Source organism: Eucalyptus grandis, chromosome 5, assembly GCF_016545825.1.
Source record: "Eucalyptus grandis isolate ANBG69807.140 chromosome 5, ASM1654582v1, whole genome shotgun sequence".
NCBI classification, from domain to species: Eukaryota; Viridiplantae; Streptophyta; class Magnoliopsida; order Myrtales; family Myrtaceae; genus Eucalyptus; species Eucalyptus grandis.
This window is the reverse complement of record NC_052616.1, coordinates 4,733,124-4,748,450: the sequence shown is the minus strand read 5'-3', so window position 1 is coordinate 4,748,450 and position 15,327 is coordinate 4,733,124. Positions and strand designations below refer to the sequence as shown.

Here is a 15,327-nt window from a genome sequence, read left to right as displayed (position 1 = left end):
TGTTTTTTTTTCTTTTCTTTTTTTCATTTACTCTGCAAGACAACAATTAATCACAAAAATGGAATGACAAATCCAAAAGTTAAGGAATATAACATTATAACCTGGGAACTTACCGGAATAAACACCAGTGACGAACCGACACCTATCTCAGTTTCCTTGTTTCACATACGTACAAGACTACTAGTCGATTGCCACAAATGATCAACAAGAGTTAGAGATGCACAATGTCAAGATTAAAGGCCAAAATGAGCCTAAACTTGATGGAAACTTACTAAACGATGCTGAAACATACATACAAGCAACGCGGTAGCCTAGGGATCGCTTGGAGTTTATCACAAGACCCAGGAAATGGTCGATAACCCACTGTCCAGCCCTTGAAGGAGCTGGACAGGGGGTCTTCGACCTTGCCAGACGCGATTTTCAACCCCCAAGCTATCCGAGGCCATCTCGACACCCCGGCAGACCATGGAGGGACTCCTTAACACTAATACTAACATGAATAACTATTATATATTAGCATGGACAACGATGATAGATCACGAACGAACAAAACCAACTTGAAATCACACAAGGGGAGCTCACATTCTAAGCTTCAAAATCGGTTTCACCTGGTCCCTCTATTGTTTCAACATGGCGTCCGATTTTCTTTGGCAAACTTCGACAGCAAACACCTGATTTACAGGTAAAAGGCATACACATTTGTTGACAACTGAATTTCACCAACGAGTTCATCATGCATTTTCAATGAAAATTATCTCAGGGATCACAATCGTCAATAACGGCGGAATTGACGCCTAACTGAACATGTTGTTAAATCATGCTGCATTCATTTTTTATATTCGAATTTATTCCGTACTTTTAAACTAGGGACATCGTAAACGAGACCTTGGGCCAGGCGACCGAAAATTTGACAAACAGAGATCGAGGAGCCTCCATTGCCACCGGCCCAACACCATTTTTACGACAAAAGAATTTGAGCTTTTTAGCGCAATTTGAACCCGCTAAGCCTGATTCTTGGCCCATCAAGCCTTGAAACCTAGCCTAGGCTTGAAACTGGACACAAAAAGAAGGCCAAGGCAGCTTGGGTTTAGAAAGCTCGGTCTGGCCCGATTTGGGCTTATACCTAGCCGAGCTGTCTAGTTCTCTCTGGTTTGTCCTTTCGCAGATTCTTTTGCCGACCGAAAAAACTGGGCAGTCTCCTTGCCAGGGTCATCGGTCTATGAAATTTATTGCAAGACAATGATAATGTCATGATATTTTGTCTTGTGGCAGATACTTCCTCCGATTAAACGGTGTTCAAAGATTGGTCCGATTGTCATTTTCCTAGTGTGAAATCGAATTCAGTTTAAATACCATCAATTGTGTTGAAGCATTCATTTTGACGCCCAAAGAAGTATCGCAAAACAGTACTCTCAGACCCAACAGATGGATCCTTGGTTGTTTGAAGCATCCCACACGGGGGATGTCGATCAATTGTGCTCCTTGGTCAGAGAAAACGACCTCATCCTCGACGTAGCATCCCTCGTTAACGGATACGACCATGTGAATTTCGTCACAGAAATCCTCAAACTAAAGATGGAGTTGGCCGACGAGCTGAACCAGGACGGTTTCAGCCCTCTGCACATTGCCGCAGCGAGGGGCGATGTGGATATTGTTCGGCAGCTTTTGAAAATGAAAGTGGGCCATCGCCTGTGCCTTGTGAGGGGGAGAGAGGAAAGGATTCCTCTGCACTATTCAGTTATCAAGGGGAGGAGCGAAGTCCTGAAGGAACTGTTCTCGGCTTGTCCAGATTCCATCAAGGAAGTGACGGCTCGGAGGGAGAGCGCACTCCACCTTGCCGTGAAGAACAGCCGGTTTGAGGCATTCAAGTTGCTGATGCAGCAACTGAAGCGTTCGAACAAAGAGCATATCTTGAATTGACAGGACGGCCAAGGAAACCAGATCTTGCACCTCGCGGTGGCTAGAAAGCAATACGAGGCAAGTGCACAATTTCTTTTGATCCATTTCATTTCGTTGCATCAATTCATCTTCTCTGTTGTTCACAGATGAAGCAAATAGAATTATTAGGCTCCATTTGTTTCACGATTTGAAAAGTATTTTTCTGAAAATGATCGGGTTGCGACTACGATGCCAAAATGGAGAACTGTGATGCCGTGATGGAGGGTCGGGGGCAAGGCGGCGAGCGATTATGATGAGGCGACCGAGAGCAAGCAAAGATCAAGAAGCAGAGACCGAGCAAGGGGGAGGAGGGGGCGACTGCTAGAGTTTTTGGGTTGCTACTTTATGAGGTTCCTTTTTAGGTTTTAGGAAGAAGAGCGAGGGGGAGGAGGAGACAGCTACTGAGGGAAAAAACGAGAGCCTAAGGGTGAAACGAATTTGTGATTTTTTTTTCTTTTCATTTTTGGAAGGAGGATAGGATAGAGCCTCGTAGATAGTGATTTCAATTTTCAATAAGGAAGTGACAGGCGCCAAGCGATGGGTCGGGCAAGGGAAGAAACTAGAGGATGAAATAAATGGATGGGGCCCATTACCCTCGCAAAAGAAAAAGTACTGAATAATAGATAGATTTATTAATAAATAGGTAAGGCTAATAAAATAAATAGGTGGGTTAAAAAGTCATTTCCAAAAATAAAAGCATCAGATGTTAAATAATAATAAATTTTAATCATCATAGAAAATCATAAATTTATTTCAATTAGTTGACTCTAATTTCTCATTAGTCATTTGTTTCATTGATAACTTTTGTTAAAGTTCAAAAATGTCTTCCCAATTTCTTATGAATAAATTGATTAATGTTATTAGTATAAATTCATTCTAGACTCTTTTTATTATTTAGTTATATATATATAAATAATCGTTTAATATACAATATTTTTCAACGTGTCGAAGTTCTCTATTTCTTGAGAAATAACGTATTGGAGTATCCTGTTGTATCGTGTCGTGTCACATGTCACATATTACATATTTGTGTCAATGCTATTTAACTAATGATCTATTGTGATGAAAGCAAATATGAGAACCATTTGTCCCAGGGACACTTTTCTTGCAAGAGAAGGCAGTCTCCTAGCTACTATACTCTAGGGCATCGAAGAAGAAAGAAACAATTCCATTTTTCGCAAACAGAAACCTAACCCGAAGACACTCGTCAGCTTAGCAATAGCAGAAAATCTTTGCTTTACTAATCAGGCAAAATTTAAGGAAAAAGTGCATGTTGATGAGTGCCTCTTACCTCATATCTGAAAGGGTCCCGATAGATGATGCGCTTAAAATCAACATTGATGAATCTTCATTTTTGGACACATCGGTCGGAGCTATCGGCTGTGTTTGCCAGAATAAAGATGGAGAATTGGTGCATGGGTTCGTGAGATTGGTGAGATTGAGCTCCGCCGAGCAGGGAGACAATAGATATGGTCGAAACCCTAAAGTACCTCCATGCCCGCACTGAACAGATGTTGGAGCTGGAGTTTGACTAGGTACTGTTGATTAAGACACTTGAAGAAGAGATAAACTATTCGTGGGGACTGGCACTTATTAACCCCTTTTCTCTCTGCCCCCTTTCGACCCTAATTTTCAAGCCATCAACACACACTCACAGCCACCGTCGCCGCCCAGGTTACCGCCGTCGCCGTCGCCGAGGAATAAGTGAAGACCCTCTAGCTTGGCGACTTGCAGTACTGGGTTGACGATTCTTATCTCTACGGCTACTTCTTTCACACTGGCGAGGTCTCTCTCTCTCTCTCTCTCTCTCTAACTCTCTCTTTCTCTTGTTTAGCGATTGATGTATCTTCCTTAGGGTTGGTTCGTTTGGTTTGGTGGGCACTTCAATCCTAAAGTGGGTTTAGATTCAGTAGTATGTCTTGCTGTGATTTGGATTTTAGCCTTTCTCTTGGATATTACTTGGATATCGAGCGGAGTATCAGACTACTTTTTATCAAATAATAGCATCACCGTATGGAAGTAGGACGACATGTTCTTCATCTGAATTCTCAGTACCAAACCAAAAGGAGGAGGGAAGTAAAACAGAACGACGTTCTTATCCTTAGTAGGATTGGATATCATAATGTGGTCCAAAGCTTGAAAGCCATGGAAGACAATTTAATTTTTTAGCGAAAATGCTGAAAGTAGAGCAGTCATTCCATTTTATCTCTAGGAAGTATAAATTAATGCCTGCATTTCTTGTGACAACCCGTGAACTCAAGTGCGATTTTGATCCACTCAAATGGGTTGAAAAATATTGAGAGATGTTTCGGATTATTGGGTTGTCCCTTAGCAAGCAGATGGAATCTCTACGCTCATAGTGAGGTACGGGTGCCTCAGTTCTGTTCTTTCGTTCTTTTATTGGGGATACAGGCAATTCTTTGGCTTCATCTTCTGTTTTCAAAGTTCAGGATAACTTAAGTGTGAAAACTTAGCACGAACACTTAAGTGTCAAAACTTAGCACGGAGAACACTTAAGTGTTAAGAGTTAGGAAAGTGACACTTAAGTGTTAAAATCATAGTAAAATGGATCAGTTAAATGCTAACGGTGAGAAAATCCGGCCAAAATGTTAATGTGACGATTTTTTGGCTAACCAAGTACAAAATGACGTTATTTTGCATGTTGACATGGGTAAATAATTAATATAAAAATTAATTAAATTAAATTTAAAAACCAAATTTAAAAGAAAATGAAGGAGGAAGATGAACATCGGCTGGTGGTTAAGGGCTCAGCCCTCGCCGTCGGCTGCTGTTCATCTTCCTCTCTCTCTTCCCATTTTTTTTTTAAATTTTGTTTTAAATTTAATTTAATTAATTTTTATAATAAATTTGAATTGTACCAAAATGATGTCCTTTTTGTGTTTTTTTTGCTGAGTCAGCCTTCCAACGAACCATGTAAGTAAGCAAAATCGATAAAAATATTGCTACGTAGAATTTCTGGTTGGGTTCGCCGAATGTGGCACTTAAGTATTCCATTTTTGTTATAAAAAAAAGTGGCACTTAAGTATCACTTTCTTAACTTTTGGCACCTGAGTGTCGTATTGTGCCAAACTTTGACACTTGGAGTGTTCTTTTACCTCTGTTTTCATGCACAAGTTCTTTATCCCAAGGACTGAGAGTTTTGAGCCTAAGTATGGTATCTCTCTGTTAGGTTCCAAAAAGGAATTGAAGAAAAAAAGAAGAGGCAACTGAGTTTTTGGTTAGAGAATAATTTCAAACCATGAAATTAGGTGACACAAAGTTTACATGATTCAGTCCCTTTGATGCGCAAAAGTTTGGTGTATCAAACTGTATGAATGTCCGGCTAAACAGATCGACTGCAGGAGTATATGTTCAGCCTGTTTGTGATGAATATAAGGGACCGTGCCACTGCTTGGACCGAAAATCTAGGTAAATGAATTCTGAACTCTATATGATATTTGATGGCGGTATAGTTGAGCAGTTACCTCAAATTCGGTTTGCAAAAGGCATTTTTGAACCATTTGCTCCGTCAAGGAATACTATCGGATTTCTTTCTGTTTTTCGTTTCTTTTGTGATGGTGGTGCGTTGCTATTAGCAAGCCAAAGGAGCATATGCATCTTAGTGTTGTTAGCACTTATTGGGGGAGAGAAATTTTTTGCAGTTACATCAACGTGCCGGAGTGATAGGTGAAGGTTGGTCCATTAAGGTTCATGAACTGGAAAATTACTGAAAAAAGATGTATTTGACTGATATCATAAATGCATGTGACTCTTCTTCTTATGTAGGACTCCAACGTTAAAGAAAGCCTTTACTTGTCAATCTTTTTGCTAGTGTCATCAAAAGTCATAGACTTTACTTGGCATTATTATTGCTTCAGTTCCTACAGCTGCAAAATTATCTTATGCCCCTTCACTGAGAGTTTGTCTTGTTGCTTCTGCCCTGTTTTTTTTCACTTGCTGCAGGCGAATGTCGTGGGTTGCTATTGCTTTTGTTTAGCTAGCTATTGGAATGTCTAGCAGGAAATAAAGAAAATTTAGGATACTGGGAATGGAGTTCTGTTGCTGTTCATGTGATTTTCATGAGTAATGAGTTACATATATTGCTAGGAGATTTGTGAATGCTATCTGGGTGGATTGAAATACACTATGGAAGTTATGAAAGCTCAACATGTGGAGTGTGCCAGAATCAAAGCTGTCTTGTGGACTTGTCAGATGATTTAACTGAAGAAGCTTGCCATAGATGTTTTGTTCCTATTTTTGAAACATGATTCATGTGACTTGCAGGTCTATTGGCCTCAATTTGGAAGATATTTTGCATGAGGGCCAATTGTGAGATCTAGACACTTTGTCATCAATATAGTTCTTCAGAAATTGAAACAGAATTTAAGAAGCGGAAGCTCAGAAGACGGGTAGATCAGTACAAGGCTAGTTTTCCCCCTTTTAACCATAATATTTGAACTATTTAAGAGGACCCGTTTGTTGCGAGTCAGTGTCAATTGTCCTTAGGCATATGATGGATTTCAATTTGTTATAGCGACGACTAGTGCTTGTTGCCACAGCATGCTCCTCCTATCTACGCATGCATGAAACTTATTTTAAGGCTTTTAGGGTACCCATTGCTTACTCGTAGTCTAACATACTGTTTTGTTCGTGTTTTGTTGAGTTCTTAGGAAATCAAGATTTAGCAATTAGTCAAATCACCTTCTCTTTGTCGCCTCTTCTTCTCTCAATGCAAAACATGTTTAGAGTCTTATAAAGTTTCCCACCTCAAATTAGTGTACTGTATGTATGAAAGCCGCAGCCGTAAATTGGCAGGTGTAGCCATAGATGCCCTTTGAACTGGTTTAATCGAAAGCTGCTTTAGTGTTCAACGTCAGTGATAAGCTTAGCATCCTCTTTGCATCATGCTGCTCTCCTTGTACTCTGTTGATTCACATGTTTGATGAGTATTTGTGGATATTTCTCAGTAACATAGGCAAAAGTAGAGGCAGTGGTATAAGGATGTGCCTTTGTTTGGGACATTTTGAAAATTTGTACCAAAATTATTTCCTTTGCATGAGTTTAAGTCTATTTTTAAGGTTTATATAACCAACAAGTTTATAAACTCTTTTTTTTTTTTTGAGTGGGAGCCCAAAAAAAAAAACCTGAAAAACCCAAAAGGCCCGGCCCGACCCGACCCGACCCGACCCCACCCACCTCAGTTTTTCCATTTCGGGTCGTATGCATTTTGGTTTGGGTCAGGTAGGATCAAAGTGCGCCCCTTATGATTCAGGTTGGGTCGGGTAACATCAAAACCCAACCCGACCCGACCCGACCCATAAAGGTAGCCCGCTGCAAGAAGGATTTCAATCGAGTTGTGGACTGGCTTACAAAGACCTGTCATAATGGATCTCTTCCTTTTAACTGGTTGTCCAGCCCTCTAGAAACTTTGTGGTCTTTACTTATTTCGGGTTCAAGTGTTTTGTACTCAAACTTCTGAGTTTATTAATGAATGTCCTTTTCCGCCCGAAAAAAAGGGCAGTCTCCTTGCCAGGGCATCGGTTTATGAAAATTATTGCAAGTAAATGATAGTATCGTGATATTTTGTCGTGTGGCAGATACTTCCTCCGATTAAACGGTGATCAAGATTGGTCCGGTTGTCATTTTCCTAGTGTGAAATTGAATTCAGTTTAAATACCATCAACTGTGCTAGTAGTCTAGCCATTCATTTTGACGCCCAAAGAAGTATCGCAAAACAGTCTTCTCCGACTTAGCAGATGGATCCTAGGTTGTTTGAAGCATCCCAAACAGGGAATGTCGATCAATTGTACTCCTTGGTCAGAGAAAACGTCCTCATCCTCGACGTAGCATCCCTCGTCGATGGATACAACCCTCTACATGTTGCCTCGTTGGCCGGCCACGTGAATTTCGTCAGAGAAATCCTCAAACTGAAGATGGAGTTGGCCGACGAGCTGAACCAGGACGGTTTCAGCCCTCTGCACATCGCCGCGGCAAGGGGCGATGTGGATATTGTTCGGGAGCTTTTGAAAGTGGGCAGTCGCCTGTGCCTTGTGAAGGGGAGAGAGGAAAGGATTCCTCTGCACTATTCAGTCATCAAGGGGAGGAGCGAAGTCCTGAAGGAACTGGTCTTGGCTTGTCCAGATTCCATCGAGGAAGTGACGGCTCGGAGGGAGAGCGCACTCCACCTTGCCGTGAAGAACAGCCGGTTTGAGGCACTCAAATTGCTGGTGCAGCAGCTGAAGCTTTCGAACAAAGAGCATATCTTGAATTGGCAGGACGGCCAAGGAAACCGGATCTTGCACCTTGCGGTGGCTAGAAAGCAATACGAGGCAAGTGCACAATTCTTTTGACCCATTTGATTTCGTCGTATCAATTCATCTTCTTTGTTCTTCACAGGTGAAGCAAATAGAATTATCAGGCTCCATTTGTTTCACAGTTTGAAAACTATTTTTCTGAAAATGATCGTTTGTATTGCTAAAAATAATTAGCCCATGAAAAATATTTCCCTAAACATTTCTGTTGACAATGAAAAAGATTTTGTTTGTTTATTTTTATAAGCAATATAAGTATTCATTTTTAGGAAAATGTTTTGAAAATCATCATTTTCCATAAAAGATATGGAACCTTAGCATTAGAATATTTATATTTTAAACCACACATTCGTTTAACAATTTAAGTTTTATAATGGTAGATAATGCTTTCACAAAATCTCCGAAACAAAAATGTTTGTAAAAAGAATCAATAATAGTTCTAGCTAATGTGAAAGTGCATGTTTTCGCTAACCTTTCGATAGAAATTGCACGACTAGAATGTTGGATAATGTATAAAATATGTTAGTTAATCGAATAGGTAGTCAAGTTCCTTCTCTCGGGCGATGCAATTGACAAAGATATGATCGAAGTGAACGCCAGAAATGAGGCGGGTTTAACGCCTCTAGACTCCCTATTGCTCGTCAACAATGAAGCGAGTGATGTGGAAATTGTGGAAATCCTCACACGATCTGGAGCCACGAGAGGAACGGGATTGCCTTCTGGTTCTATGGTAACTGTGGCGACTGAAGAACCACAACCCCAAACCGATCAATCAAATGAAAATGGCCGCCGATCACGCCGAACGTGGACCGACCGTTGCCCATGTTTCTTGAAGGTTAGTCATGAGAGAGACGAATGGTTCGAGGAATTCCAGTACAAGAAAGGGAGGGACTCCCCGGGTGATGTACGGAACGCCTTGCTCGTCATCGCCGCTCTCATCGCGACTGCTACCTATCAAGCCGTGCTTCAGCCCCCAGGCGGACTTTGGCAGGCCGATTCAGGGCCCTCGACTAACGGGACCAATGCCACGACAAATGGGACCGCATCGTACAAAGCCGGCCAGTCAGTTTTGGGGACGACTAACGAGGTCGCATTCATGGTCTTCCTGATCTTCAACACAACCGGATTCTTTGCCTCCCTCCAGATGATCTACATTCTCACGTGGGGATTCCCGATGCAGAGGGAGCTGCGAGTCGCGATGCTCGCCCTGATAATGACGTACGACTTTCTGATGCCCAAACTCGCCCCCAACGCTTTCGTCGGCAGATTCTTCTTTGGTCTCTCGATAGCTGTGCCTTTCATGTTGGGGATCCTCGGTGTGTGGCCATTAAAATGTACTAGGCGGCCCCGACACGCGGTTTAGCTAAGACCGAGGGATGTCCTACGCATGCCTACCTTGGTTTCTTGCAGCTCCAGAACTTGAGAGAGATCGGTTCATGGAGAACGAAGCCACCGTTGTTGCAGTGCTAAGTTTTCAGTCTATGTTAAAGCCTGCGTTTACCCACGAGAACATAAGGGGTTTACCAGCAGAATTTTCTGCATTTTCTGTATTTGACTACTGTTATTCATTTCGGATCTAGAAAAATCACCTACGAAAATATTGTGCCCGATCAAAATTGGCGTAATTTAACTATGGATCAGATATATGAAATTAGTTAGAATAAAAAAATTATTATTTCCGTACAAAGAATCTGTACCACTAGATGAAGATCTTTGCTTGGTAGATTTGTGAAATAGTTGGTAAACGTGAAAAAAACCTATTCAGAAATATATATAATCACTTGATTACTTAGTAACTTTTTGGTAACTTACTGATTTTTTTTTTTATGAAATTACCAACACTATTTGACAGTTAGTAAATTACCAAGTTTTCTGATCTTTTTCTGACATTTATTTGTCATTCTTATAAATACCTTAAATCAATCAACTCTTCTATATTCGACCAAAAAAAAAAACTTCTATAAATTCCCTAATCTTTACTAATTTAAATCTCGTTAGATTACTAGTCAGTTTGGGGGTAAACATGTCATTTGAGTAACTTAGAAACATTTCTTTGGTTTTTTAATCACCAACTTTAGTTATTGTTTATCAAGTTTTGTTTCTCTTATTACAAACCACTTACATTTGTCGATTCTTGTATGAATTTACCGATCTTTATTTGATTGACTTAGCAGGTTTTCTCCCATTAGGTTATTTGCTAGTTTTAATCTACCAACTCTCATTTTAGTTTTACTTTGTGTTGAAACAAACTTGCCAATTTTTAGTCAAGTTATTAATTTTTATTTGCCTCGCTACCAACCCGATAAATTTATTGCATATTTATATATTACCAACATTAATTAAAGTGATTAAAAATTTTCTTTAGCCAAGTTTCCAATTAGTTTGTCACCAACTTTTAGTTGATTAATTTAGCGGCTGCTTATTATTTTTTTTTAATTACCAAATTCTTTTGTCTCTGATAAAAAAAATTCTTTTGTCTTTACATAATTATTTTTATCTTTTTAACCAACACTACAATTATATGAAATCACTTTATTTGTGAAATATTTTACGAAATTATCAACTTTTATTTGAGGGACTTGCCAACTTTTTCTTAATAAATTAAACTAACAGAAAATTCATAAATTAAAAAGATATATAAACTTTTATGTATAACTGATTCGAATGATAATTGGTAAGAAAGTTGATAAGTCGCTAAATCAAAGTTAAAGAATTTTGTATAAAAGTTGGTAAATTTAAGACGTATTTAATAATGGTAAATAAAAATTGATGAAACATAAGAAAAGCTGGTAATTAAAAGAAAAAATAACTAGCCACACAAATTAGAGTCGGTAACTCAAAACTATTCGGTAACTTAGTTGAAGAAAAGTTGATGAGTTACTCTAATTAAGGTTGGTAATTTCTAGCTTGCAAAAATTTTGGCAAATTAAAAGTAGATAAATTTTGGTAAGTAACTAAATAAGAATTGGTCACCTGATATTCAATCGTCATTTAATTGGAGAAAAGTTGGTAAATGTATGGAGTTTGTGAGTTCGTAAAAGAAATTCGACACCTTTACCTAGTAGATCGCCAAGAGAGAGTCTAAGTCTGAGCTAGTTAACATATTCAATTGAGTCCACATTTACTCAAAAGTCTAAACAAATGAGGTACGAGCTAATTATGATATATTAATTACTCCACACAATACCAACTCTTCAATGTAAAATTTTTTCCTAACACAACTTAGGTCTACTCCCCATTAATATACGTGCATCTCAAATATCTCTCTCTTACATGAGAGCTTAGTGTTAGGTCTACTCCCCCTTAATTCGGGTAATTTTTTTGTACCAACGTGTCTGAATTTGAATTTACAATGCTCACCTCATTCATGGTCTCTTTCTCCCAACCAAACCATGAAAGTTGCTATTTGGATCACGTTGCTACACCACAATCCTAGGCTACCTAGAAATCACATTGGTTGGAGTCCTTTCGTGAGAGCAGTACAAGAAAATTGACACATTTTTGTGCAATAATGGATTCACTATAAGTGAAATTGATGACTATTATATTATTTTTGTTGATAGGATTTGGCACAAGGGAGATTGCTGACATATACGTTTGACGTGTTGAAAATAATAAATAAATAAAACTCCATCATAGAGTTGGGGTTGTGTGTAGTAGTCAATATATTTAGTTGGGGAAAAGTACCAAAAAAGTCTTAAATCTATTGCATTAATACCAATTCAGTCATAAACTTTTCAATTGAACCAATTTAGTTCTAAACATTTTAATATTGGTACCCATTCAGTCCATTCGACCAATTTTGGCCGGCCGATGCTGACATGGACGTTGGTCTATGGCTGAACGTTGATGTGGCAATTTTTATGATTTTTTCGATTTTTTTATTTTTTATTTTTCCTTTTCTTTTCTCCCTTCTTCTTCCTTGGACTATTCGGGCGATGGCCGCAAAGCCCTTGCTTGTCGCCGCAATGGTCACAGCTCTTGCCCTTCCTCTCCTAGGGCCATCAGCAAGGCGGCTTCAACTGGATCTAGGTGAGGCCAGCCTCGCCTTGGCCTTGCCGCAAGCGAAGGCAACCTCGCCTGCGGCTAGCGAGGCCATGGCGGCCATTGCCAGGGCGGAGGTGGCCATTGCTGGGTCGACATGCTGGTGATGGCCGCTTTCGCCCGCAGCAAGGCCTAGCGAGGGCTACGTTGGCCTCACCGACCGCGGGTGAGGCTGCCTTCGCCTGCGGCAAGGCCAGGGTGAAGCCGCCTTGCCCGCGACCTTGGGCGAGGCTGGGCGAGGGCCGCAACCCTCGCCGGCGTAGGCAAGGGCTTTGTGACTCTCACCTAGTGGCCGGCAAGCCTCACTAGAGGCTCATTGGCCACCGCCTGAACAGTCCAAGTGAGAAAAGAAAAGGAAAAAGAAAAGAAAAAGGAAAAAAATTAATAAAAAAATTCTAAAAAATCATAAAAATTGCCACGTTAGTGTCTAGCTGACGTCCACGTCAGCATTGGCCAATCAAAATTAGCCGAATGGCCTAAATTGGTACCAATATTAAAAGGTTTAGGATTGAATTGGTCCAATTGAAAAGTTTATGATTGAATTGGTACCAATGCAAAAGGTTAAAGACTCTTTTTTTTTTAATACTTTTCCCTATTTAGTTGGCCCAACTAACTAGATATTTTGATTGGCTTGGAATTAGGCTCTCCCTTCACGATCTCCATGGATAAAAGTATTGGGCTTTTGTTGCACATTCCTAACAAATGGTATTAGAGACAATGGTTGATTAGTGATTTATTTGCAATGTCTATTAATGGTCAATTGGACAATTGATGGATAATTAAAGCAATAATCTCATATTTACATTCAAAATGCAATTGGTCGCACGGCTTATTTGCAAGTATGAATTGTTTTGTAAAGTTGATGAATATTGAATGCCTTATATTCTTAATAGAGCGTTATCAAGCCCAACATGTCCGAGTGGGAGATGTTGTACTTAATCAAAACATTCATGATGGGTCGTGATGAGAACGCACCGTTTTGTCTTGATTTGCTATGATGGAAAGACACCCTTTGAAAGGGCATGAAGGGAATTGTATAAAAGTCTTCTATAGATAACTATTGGCACGGTTGGCTGAACATATGCTCAGAAAATTCCTTTTCTAGTCCCATTTCCATCAAAGAAAAAGGAGGCGTACCATTTATCTTTTACAAGAACGATTGGCATTTACCCTATGAAAATTGGATGTTTTCCTTATGACTACATTCAGACCAATGTAAAGTAATATTGTTCGTGATTCATCCACAATTCAACGTTCGTTCCGGGGTAAATTGTTGACTATGCATCGGAAACAGGTAACTCATCTTCCGCGGACTTCCTTCTAACAAATAGAGATGACAAACTATGCAGAAGTAAATCATAGCAAACAGACTTTATAGAGCTAGTAAATAGAGTTTTGTGGTAGCAAATGACAGATGCAACGCTATTCATGGGATTTGAGTTTCAAATGGTCATTTGAAGTATGATGGCTATAAATTCAACTCGAGAAAAGTAGTGTTGGGGTAGAAATTAAAAAAATTAGCCTATGCTCTAGGTGTTCATCTTTTTGCCATCTTCTTACCATTCTTGTGTGTAGAAGATGTGTACTTCTGATTGTATCCCTCTGTCAAAGTATATGTGTCTGCATCTAGGGAAGAGACTTAGTTGTAGTGTTGTGAGAGTGTTTGAGTTTGTAGAAGCATCTACTAGAGCTTTGTATAGAAGCAATACTCTGTACAAGCTGTAAAATCTCAAGGATTACATGATGGATTCTCGCCTTGTTGAAGCTGTTAGAGTTGGAAGTGTGGAGTGGGTCAAGTGGAAAGCCAATCCATTATAAATTTGTTTTGCATATATTCTATCTCTTTAACTCCTTTGTATCTCTATAGATAAAAGATATTGTTTCCACATACGCTCTATATCCTATCTAGCACTTTATATGAAAAAGGTTCAAGGTTCCTTAGACAACCAATTTACTCCTCTCTCGGTTGTTTGTGCCTAATCTATTCATCAATTGGTATCAAAGCCAAGTACTTAAGAATCGAAATGTTTCATACTTTAGAGTAAGTGATACAATAGATTGCATTATAGGAGCTTATTTTAGCGATGGACACTATTTGACCTCCTACTTTCAAAGGAACTAATTATATTGATTGGAAATGCAACATGAAAATGTTCATTTGATCCATGGAGTACGCGTTATGGAATGTAATCGAAAGACTTCTATATATTCTGATAAGAAGAAGTGCAATACCTAGGAATACAACTGCAAATGCTGCTGTTTTGCTAAGAGTCACTACGGCAACGTCGTACGTGTATCTAGTACATATCAATGATTGTTTTGCATTTGTTTCATGTAGATTCACACGGTCCAGTCGCTCACATGAGTGGGGATTCATGAACCGAATCCCAACTCTAGATTCCCCCGAGAAAAGGACATAAAATGAGCTGTGAGTTTTCATCACGGCACAAGGTTCCCCACTCGCGGGCCCGGCCCAAAAAGGTTTGCCGTAATTTCGATAAATGCAAAGCCACTCGTAGGTAGGGACTCTCGTGCGATCAACATTCAGCTTTTCCACAATCTCCATAGATGAAAAGCCACTCCTGTCCCACCGTAGATTTGTTTTCCAAGAAAATAAATAATCTTTATTTTTTTAATGACTACTGATACAATTTAAAATAATTAACTAATAAAAATATGTTTATTATCAATAATAATTTTTATCTAAATAATTTTGTAAATGATTAAAGTATTTTTCATTCATTCGATTTTTTTAATTGACACAAGCAATCAATTTAGAAAAATATTTTTCAATTCCTTCACTATTCGCGAAATAAACATGTCACTAATTTCATGAGAGAGAAATTAAAAACATTGACTCAGCGTCAACGTCTACTTCTTGGTCTGGCTTCTTCTGATTTTGCCTATGAGAGAGAAATTAAAAACATTGACTCAGCGTCAACGTCTACTTCTTGGTCTGGCTTCTTCTGATTTTGCCTCTTTAAAAGCGATTCGCTCGCCCCGCGAGACGCACCCTTCTAATTCTGCGCAAATC

General features: G+C 39.4%; 2 protein-coding genes across 9 annotated transcripts; both read left to right on the top strand.

Annotated features, from left to right (window-relative positions):
• The first annotated feature begins 1,396 nt into the window (after nt 1-1,396).
• LOC104441355 (ankyrin repeat-containing protein BDA1) lies at nt 1,397-9,847 on the top strand. Of its 8 annotated transcripts, XM_039312935.1 has the most exons (4): nt 1,397-3,473; nt 3,576-3,723; nt 7,536-8,267; nt 8,788-9,847. In XM_039312935.1, the coding sequence occupies exons 3-4, from the start codon at nt 7,695-7,697 to the stop codon at nt 9,610-9,612; spliced, it is 1,398 nt and encodes a 465-aa protein (XP_039168869.1). In that variant the 5' UTR covers nt 1,397-3,473; nt 3,576-3,723; nt 7,536-7,694; the 3' UTR covers nt 9,613-9,847. The 8 variants fall into 8 exon arrangements, 2 of the variants coding, with proteins under 2 accessions (XP_039168869.1, XP_018727620.1); XR_005551357.1 differs by lacking the exons at nt 1,397-3,473; nt 7,536-8,267; nt 8,788-9,847 and adding exons at nt 5,301-5,367; nt 6,223-6,635 and having other exon boundaries at nt 3,488-3,723; XM_018872075.2 differs by lacking the exon at nt 1,397-3,473 and having other exon boundaries at nt 3,490-3,723.
• On the top strand, nt 1,426-1,920 carry LOC120293483 (ankyrin repeat-containing protein ITN1-like). The gene has a single exon (XM_039312847.1). The coding sequence runs from the start codon at nt 1,426-1,428 to the stop codon at nt 1,918-1,920; it is 495 nt and encodes a 164-aa protein (XP_039168781.1).
• Nucleotides 9,848-15,327: the final 5,480 nt, after the last annotated feature.